Source organism: Alligator mississippiensis, unplaced genomic scaffold, assembly GCF_030867095.1.
Source record: "Alligator mississippiensis isolate rAllMis1 unplaced genomic scaffold, rAllMis1 scaffold_29, whole genome shotgun sequence".
NCBI classification, from domain to species: domain Eukaryota; kingdom Metazoa; phylum Chordata; order Crocodylia; family Alligatoridae; genus Alligator; species Alligator mississippiensis.
The window spans coordinates 130,774-139,677 of record NW_026775280.1 but is presented as its reverse complement, the minus strand read 5'-3'; the positions used below and the strand labels follow the sequence as shown (position 1 = coordinate 139,677).

The following is an 8,904-nucleotide window of genomic DNA, read 5'->3' as shown; positions in this document are numbered from 1 at the left end:
TTAGAAGGGTGGTTTTTACACACCAAACCCTGGATATTTTTTTATTGTGGGACACACACACAGGCACAACTTATCCCACCGGGACAAATTCAACGCCTGTTCCTAGACCAACAGATACCCAAACTAATGCTAAACAGCCTACCTATGGTAGAGGAAGCCTTATAGATGTTCCTACCTCTGTGAGCATTGGTGAGACCTTTTTAGAGTGCATATCCTTAGCCTTCCTTCCTATTCCTCTTTTTTGTTGCTTTATCACACTGTGTTCTTCCTCATTGTTTTTATCAATTGCAAAGTATTTATTGCCTAATTTCTAGTTTAAAAAAAATGGAAAACAAATCCGTTGAACTAGACTGGGAATGAAAGTCTGTCCAGGTTGGTGGGAGGGCTCTGATTGGTTGGAAACATTTCCCAAGGTCATGGTTTCTCCTTTGATGTTACAGCTTCTCTGTCTCATGGGTAGCACAAGAACAACATAGGGCAGCAATGTCTCTTTGTCTTTGAAAAAGTTGAATGCTTTTCTTCTTGATGTTCTGATCCTTCTGCTGCCAGTGCAAAAGGTTCATTGTATAGCCATTTTCTCACAAATAAAATGAGCCAACTTTGTGCATATAGATATGCCGATGACTCCATTATTGACAAATGCACAGGACCCTTCTCCACGCACAGACATCGTCTTTGAAAACCTGGGAAGGAAATAAACAATCACGCACAAAGTGTTACTGCACTCAGCAGCTAAAATCTGAGGATGAATATGCATGTTGATTTAATTTCTCAGAAAACATTATCTAGTAAACCAATTGTTTGGTCTTATCAGGCTAATCTTAGTACTATCCTTTTCTATTTTACATCTGTCGCTGATTTTCAGCTGATTTCTTTTTCTGTTTCATACTCACATGTGTGCCTGCACATGGGCACATCTAGTCAATTCCCTAACATTTAATTGCTAATCAGATTCCTGAAAATCTCCTTGCACCATTCCATACTTTTGCCTTCCCGGTGGACCATGTTTTGGATGAAGGCTTCTATTATTTCAGCTCTTGCATCAGGGGACAGCTAATCTTCTCATGTATAGACGTCACTCTTAAATGTCAGTTTAGCATGCATGGATTACAGTGGCTCTGACATATACCCATGTTTTGCCAAAATTAGAAGATAACATGATAACTTTAGCATTACTCAGTTCATTTCATTCATATAATTTTCAGTGTCTCCTAAGGATTCATAAACCCCACCCCCGCAAAACATACATCTGTAGTAAGTCAGAAGAGTAAGTGAGTGCTGCCTGTGGTACAATAATGGTTCTTCAGAGCAGCTCTAGGGCCAAGTCTGGTGCTAAAGATTCCCAGGCAATGGTCTGTAGTTCTGTGTGAAATGTGGCACTGCTTGTTGCCTGCAGTCATGAAGGTTTTCACTTGTTAGAGTTGACCTGAACTTGGCTTATAATATTTTCATTGTTGAAAATCCTGGTTCTCCCCATTCGCTGATCCAAAACACTCGCTTAACCACCTGGAGATTCCTTGTGACAGAACATTAGAGTTTTTCTAGTCACAGCCAGAAACCTGGCAGAGTGCTCTTGACTTATTTCAGAGGCATAGCAAGGCTGCTCCATCTTGGGGAAATTGTAATGCAGAGGGCAGTGGTGGCCCCCATGATGGCACTGTTCCATGAGGGCTCTGTTCCACCCCTGCTAATTCTGGCCATGGCAAAGCTGAGCCAGCAGCTGCTGTTGCTACTGTTAAGATGCCCAGATGGGGGGTCAGGAAAGGCAGCTCCCCTCACCTCACGGGCTCCTCCCAGCTTACCCCATTACCCTAGCCACCCCCCCACCTAGGCATTTTGACTGTGGCAGCAGCAGTTCCCAGCTTGACTCTTCCATGCCTGAAGCTTTGGGGTGGGGGCAGAATGGAATGGAGTCTCCTTGTATTGCGGGCATCGCCTGGCTTTCCCCAGTACCCCAGCCAGAGTATCTGGAGAGGTGGCAGGGTCTGCATGGCAAGGAGGCACTGTTCTACCTCATGCTCTCTCCAACTTCAGCTAGACAATGCCCAGCCAGCCGCTGCATGCTGCTCCCTTCTTCTCCCCCTTCCTCCCTTGCTGAAGCCCTAGAGCTGGGGGAGGATGGGGCTGGGGAGAGGGCTGGTTTGGCAGCCGTCGAGAAGGCTGCCAGACTGCCCCCACCTGATGGCCAGGCTAGTGCGGGCAGGCCCGAGCCTCCCATGCCCAACAGGCAAACATCTGTTTGGTTGTGGGAGGGGGCCCCCCTAACTCATGGTGCTTTGTATAAAGTGTCATGAGTTAGAGTGCAGCCCCTTAGTGTCTGTAGGTACTCACAGTCTCACGGGGTTAGAAGGATCCTGAAGGGGTATTGAGTCCTATCTTCTGAATATGTATGGGATTTGCTATTCCTAATCTATTCTAAATGTGTGCCCAATCAGCATTCTCTTCAATGCTCTAATGATTGACGATTCACAGCTTCCTTAGGCAACAACATGCATTGAAAGGGTGCCATAAAGAGGATGAAGAAAAATTATTTTCCCTTCCAACATAGGGCAAGGCATAAGGCAAAGGAATTTAAATTTCAATGAAGCAGATTAAATATAAATCCACCTTTCCTGTATGCAAGAGCAATAACTTGGAAGACAGAGAGGTGGCACCTTTAGGTGGTCTCTCGTGATGAGTAAAAATGACATGCTGACTATTAAGAGCATTTTTTTGGTCCCTAAGTTTATACTTTTCATAAGTTCTTGTTTTGAGCATATTCATCGTTGAACTATTCATGCCATTCAGGGGAAAATCACATAACAATGCATTTCTTGACATTCCAATATTTAGATGATGGATATTTTAGGATGAATGCATTACCATTATCAAGCTAAAGATTATGTCTTTGTCTTCAGTGGGATCTCACAAGTGATGGAGGTTTCCAAATCTCAGGATCTGGTTTTCATGGGGGACTTAAATTACTGTGACATGCGCTGGGAGGAAAACACAGCAATTCACAGGCAGTCCAGCAAATTCTTGAAGTATGTTGGGGATATCTTTTTGGTACAGGTGGTGAAAAAGCCTAGCAGGGAAGCTTTTCTTGACTTGCTTCTCTAAACAGAGAGGAATTATTGAGAAAGTGAAGGTTGGGGATAACTTGGGTGACAATGACCATGCAATGAAAAAATTCAGGAGCCTCAGGAGAGGAAAGAAAGGAAGAAGAATGAAGACACTGAGTTCAAAAAAGCAAGCATTACCAAACTCAGGGGACTGGTGGAGAGGATGGCCTGGGAAGCATGCCTAAGGGGAAAAAGAGTCTAGGATTGCTGACTGTAATTTAAGGAGGCCATCTTAAGGGTGGAGAAGCAAGGTATCTCAATGCAATGGAAAAATGGGAAGTGAAATGGGAGACTGGTCTGGCTACAGTGTGATCTCTTCAAATGAGCAAACACTTAAAAAGGAATCCTATAAATAGTGGAAATTTAGATTACTAGGTAAGATTATTGGAGTATGGCACAAGTGTAGGAGAAAATTAGTAAAACAAGGCACATTTTGAGATGCAATCCATAAAAGACAAGAGAACAAAAAGGGATTCTACAAGTATGCCAAAAGTTAGAGGATGATCAAAGAAACCATAGAACCCTTATAGAATGCAGATGCCAATCTAGTTATGGGTGATGCAGAGAAGGCTGAAATACATGAGGCCTTTTTCACTTCACTTTTCACAAATAAAGTCAGCTACCAGATAAGGAGTACAGTAAGCAGCAAAGATATGGAAGAAAATAAGCAGTGAGACCTTATGTGGAGCACTGTGTCCAGTTTGGGGTTCTACAGTTCAAGAAAGATGTATACAGGATGGAAGAGTCCAGTGGAGAACAACAAAAATGGGCTGAGGCCTGGAAAGAGTGACTTAGGGGGAAAGGCTGAAAGATTTAGGATTATTTAGTCTGGAGAAGGGAAGGCTAAGTGGGAATTTGATAACAGTCTTTAAACTCCCAAGAAGTGATTGTAGGGAGGATGGAGATTGGCTTTTCTCTGTGGCTGTAGGAGCCAGGACTAGGAGTGTCCTGAAGCTGCAGCAGAGAAAATTAGGTTTGAGATCAAGAGGTACTATCTGACTGTGAGGGTGGTCAGGCATTGAAGCAGGCTCCCTAGAGTGGTTGTGCAATCTCCAGTCCTGGAAACTTTCAAGTGCAGGTGGCACAGACACTTAGCTGGGATGACCATGCCTTGAACAGAGGCCTGGACTAGATGACCTCATGAGGTCTCTTCCAGTGCTAATTTCCTATGCTCTTAAACCATGTCAGACTGCTTTGTAATCCCCATGAACTACAGCTCTTCTGATGCAGTGCATGAAAGAGAACAGTCACATATTGATATTCCTCTTGAATCAAGGTCAGATGTTACACCTTTTGGATTCAGCAAGGAATCATCCAACCTCCCCTACCCCGTATCACAGAGTATAGATTTGACATAGCTTTAAAATTAACTCTGGGAACACAAGAGAAAGTTTCATCTTGTTAGTGAGATAAATGTTACTATATTTCTGTACTTCATTATGTATATCCTTCTTATTAGGTGCCTAAGTTAGAACCACTTCCACTCTGCTTAAGTCCCTGGAAACCCATTGACACAAAACATGCTGGGTCTTCTACCTCTGTAACATGTCATGGTCTTAATCTTAAGACTGAATCACAAAAATAAGGACGTAGGTGTGTTTGCCATTCTTCAAGGCATCAAGCAATGTGGAAGAGGATGCTGAGGAGGTGGATTAAGGTCTGGGCAAAGAAATTACAACATAAATTAATCTTTCCCTTCCCATTAAGTGTACAATAGGGCATATTCTGTAAGAAGAACATTCTGGTATGTAACATAAGCAGCCATTTTCTAGCTGTATCAGAGACTTACGGGTCAGAGGCATTAGATGTGCCATCCTCCCAGTGTGGCTGGTTAGTGGCATCCCTGCGGGACAGTCCAATCCAGTGGTCGCGCAGAAGCGGTGTTATGAACTTCTGTGTGGGAATCAAATCAAATGACTGAACTTCTCCCTGCCCCCTGTCAGAGATCTGTATACCAGGCAAGAGAAGGTGGCTAATGTGTCCTGGCCAGCAGCAGTGTGTCAGGGTGCACGCATTGTGACTTTTCATGTTCCTCCGTGTGCTCATTCTCCTAACAAAATACTTGGGACAAGTCAGTATGTTCTCATAATCAACAACAACAGAGGCTATTGAGAGACATAAGGGGGGGGGGGGGGAAATGCTGCGAAACTGATTACAAAACTGGTTCACAATTGTCCCAGGTCAGAGGTGTGTGGACACGTACTGCTTAGGTTTCTAAGTAGAACTGTTGCCTTTTAGGCATTGTGGTATTGTTGAATTGCCACCAGGGAGTGGTAGTAAGTACCCACCATTATTCTAGTTTTCTAGTTCCCTTTCTGATTAATGCTGAGCTCGGGACAGATCCATTCCTGTACTTTCTTGAAATCTGTGTAGTTGTGCCCTGATTGGGAGTTCCCAAGTGTGTGTGTAAGGCAGAAGCGGGTGCCTGGACCCATTATTCTGTGTGCCTGAGGGTTGGGGGATTGGGGGCATAGGGTGCCCAAAAGCTGGTCAGTCACTAGGGCTGTGCGAAATTTCAGTCACTGATTCGATTCAGCAGAGATTCAGCCCAGTTAAGTGGCCAAATCTCTGAATCGAATCAGGAGACCCTTTAATATCTCCAAACTGAACTGGAACTCTGAATTGATTCTGAGAGATTTGGAAAGATTTGATGATTTGGACATAGACACAACTTTAAATGTTTTTTCTACATACCTCAAGGTACCAGGCATGGGTCATGAATGCTGAGATGGTGGGGCGCATGAAGCATCCCATGGGAGCGTGGGGAGGGGTCGCCATCACGCTTGGCAGCAGACCCGGAAGTGGACTAGAAGCAATTCCGGTCCATTTCCAGGTCTGCTGGGGAGCGTGCTGGGGGAGGCCACCTATGCCCTCCCGGCTCGGTGACTGGTGCCTCCTGGGTCTGGATGGAGGGGCACCTGAGGTCCCCTCATGACTGATTGCTGAGCTGGGCGGGCCATGGAGGGCCCACCCAGTTTCCAGTTTACTTCCGGGTTCAGAACAACTTCCGATCCTCTTCCAGGTTCACCATCGAGCATGCGGGGAGGCCCCCCCCACACTCCCATGGGACACTCCATCCACCACACCATTGCAGCATTCATGAGCCATGCCTGGTATATCAAGGTATGTAGAAAAAACATTTAAAGCTGTGTCTATGGCTGAATTGCTGATTCTACAAATCAACATCGAATCTTCAGATTCCGATTCAGACAAATCGAATTAGGACAGTGATCCGAATCAAAGACTCGAATAATTGTCCCTGATTTGGGCCAAATATGAATCTGAATTGAATATGGCCTGTTTTGCACACCCCTATCAGTCATCCTTGCTGGCTGGGCACAATATGCAGCCCAGGACAACTCAGAAGTTCATCTTACCCTGTGAACTACCTGTGGAACTGTATCCACCCTCCCAGTCACAGGGTGAAAGAAATGATCAGAGGAAATGGTTTACCTTCTCTCTCTCATTGTTTATGCTAATCAGAGTGGAGTCCTGAGTGAAGCAGTATTTTTTACTATCATTCCATGTCTTCTTTTCATTACTAAAAAGGTAGCACTTGTCTTCATGCAATAGCCAGCTCTTTGAGCAACGGCTGCATTTTTCACCTTGAAAATAAAAAAACACAGGTGACTCAACACATTGTTGGATTGATGGGTGTGGTACAAGTCAATATATGCCTTGGCTTTTATGTTTGTGCACCCCTGCTCTGTAATGGGATGCACTTTTTGTCTGACAGCAAGGAATGGAAACCTTGCAAATAGCACCAGCCTAGAACTAGTGAGACCTCATGCAGTGTCTGTCTTAGACAACATGGAAGGAGCCCATGATTTTGAAACTGCGGATGCCCTCCTTGTACAGGTAGCCCATAGTGGTATGTGTGACTGAGCACAAAGCCTGGCTGTATAAAAGGCATCGCCATGACATAGATTCCAAGATGTCACTCAGGGTATGCTGATGGTGATGGAAACCAAGATGGCTCAAAATCACTTAGAAGTGGAGGAAGAAACAAGGGAAAGATTGTTACCAGCAGCAGCCAGCTTGAAGCTAGCATTAGTCAATAGTCTGCTGTTTGGAATGACCTTGCTGTTTATCAGTGAGAGATGTAGCCTGGAAGGGAAATGCCCTGGGCATTGCTGTGGCCAAGGAGCACTGATGATGTCCTGTACTGAGGACCCCACATATTTTAAAAGAATTATTTCTGATGTTCAATGTCAACAGCTAGATAGCAGCTATGTCCAATAAATCCATAGGAACAAAAATAACCTTTATTATTCAGCAAGAGCTGGGTTCTAATTTATCAGAGATATATGTACGGAGGTTATCACAGAACACTGATCTCAGATCCATACCTTCCCTTTCCGCTTCATTGGAGATTTTGGGAGCCTGGGATTGGAAAGCATCCCTTTGCTTTATGCAATTTGCCAGGGTTTGCTGCAGTTGAGAGAGGCTTTTAGGGACTTCCTCATGCTTGGTAAGGTTTTCATTAATATTTCTCACTTCATGGGAAGCCTGAAGAACTGAAAACATAGAAGCATAGAAAATTAGGTTTGGAAGGGACCTCAGAAGGTCATCTAGTCCAATTTGCTGCTTAAAGCAGGACCATCCCCGACTAGATCCTCCCAGTCAAGTCTTTGTCTAGCTGGGTCTTAAAAACCTCCAAGGAAGGAGAGCCCACCACTCCTCTGGGTAAGCTATTCCAGTGTTTTACGACCCTCCTAATGAGAAAATTCCTTCCTACTATCTAACCTAAACTTTCCTTGCTGCAACGTGAGACCATTGCTCCTTGTTCTGTCATCTGCCAACGCTGAGAACAATCCATCTCCACCCTCTTTCAAGTCCTGCTTCAGGTAGTTGAAGGCTGCTATTAAATTCCCCCTCCATCTTCTCTGCTTTAGGCTAAAAAACCCAGTTCCCTCTGTTTCTCCTAAGTCATGTGCCCCAGCTCCCTCACTGTTTTCATTGCCCTCTGTTGGACTCTCTCCATTGTGTCCACATCCTTTCTGTAGTGGGAGGCCCAAAACTGAACACAGTACTCCAGACATAACTTCACCAGTGCTGAATAGAGTGAAATAATCACTTCCTTTGACCTGGTGGCAAAATTCCTACCAATGCAGCTCAGTATGCCATTAGGCTTCTTGACAACAAGGGCACACTCATGGCTCACATTCAGCTTATTGTCCACTGCAACCCCCAGGTCCTTTTCTGCAGAGCTGCTGCCCAGGCAGTTAGCCCCCAGCCTGTACTGGTGCATGGGATTGTTCTGTCCTAAGTACAGGACTTTGCATTTGTCCTTGTTGAATCTCATGAGATTTTTTTTTGGCGTAATCCTCCCATTTGTTGTGGTCACTCCAAACCGTAGCCCTATCCTCCAGTGTATCTACTACTCCCCCAGCTTGCTGTCATCTTCAAACTTGCTGAGGGTGCACTCTATGTCATCCTCCAGGTCGTTGATGAAGATATTGAACAGAACCAGCCCCAGGACTGACCCATGGGGCACTCCACTTGATACCGGCTGCCATATAGACATTGAGCCATTGATTACTACATTTTGAACCTGATGCTCCAGCCAGTTTTCTATCCACCTTACAGTCCATTTATCCACCCTGTACTTCTTTAGCACGCCTGAGAGAATGTTATGGGAGACCATGTCAAAAGCCCTTCTAAAATCAATCCTTCTTTTTCCCTTTCTTAAATATGGGCACTATGTTTGCCCTTTTCCAGTCATCCTGGATCTCTCCTGAACACCATGAGTTTTCAAAGATGATGGCCAGTGGCTCTGCAATCACATCAGGCAACTCCTTCA

At 44.8% G+C, this 8,904-nt stretch overlaps 1 protein-coding gene across 1 annotated transcript; it reads right to left on the bottom strand.

Moving 5' to 3' along the window:
- Nucleotides 1–281: 281 nt before the first annotated feature.
- On the bottom strand, nucleotides 282–8,695 carry LOC132246856 (C-type lectin domain family 12 member B-like). Its single transcript, XM_059720123.1, has 5 exons — nucleotides 8,689–8,695; nucleotides 7,451–7,618; nucleotides 6,555–6,706; nucleotides 4,891–4,994; nucleotides 282–683 (listed from the first exon to the last, which is right to left on the bottom strand). The coding sequence occupies exons 1-5, from the start codon at nucleotides 8,693–8,695 to the stop codon at nucleotides 560–562; spliced, it is 555 nt and encodes a 184-aa protein (XP_059576106.1). The 3' UTR covers nucleotides 282–559.
- Between the last annotated feature and the right edge of the window lie 209 nt (nucleotides 8,696–8,904).

What these genes read in the sequence shown, in the direction of transcription:
- LOC132246856 (XM_059720123.1), bottom strand. An exon ending in TAAACAATGAGAGAGAGAAG is followed by an intron (nt 4,995 to 6,554) that starts GTAAACCATTTC and finishes ATTCCCACACAG; the next exon opens with AAGTTCATAACACCGCTTCT. An exon ending in ACATCTAATGCCTCTGACCC is followed by an intron (nt 684 to 4,890) that starts GTAAGTCTCTGA and finishes TTTCCTTCCCAG; the next exon opens with GTTTTCAAAGACGATGTCTG.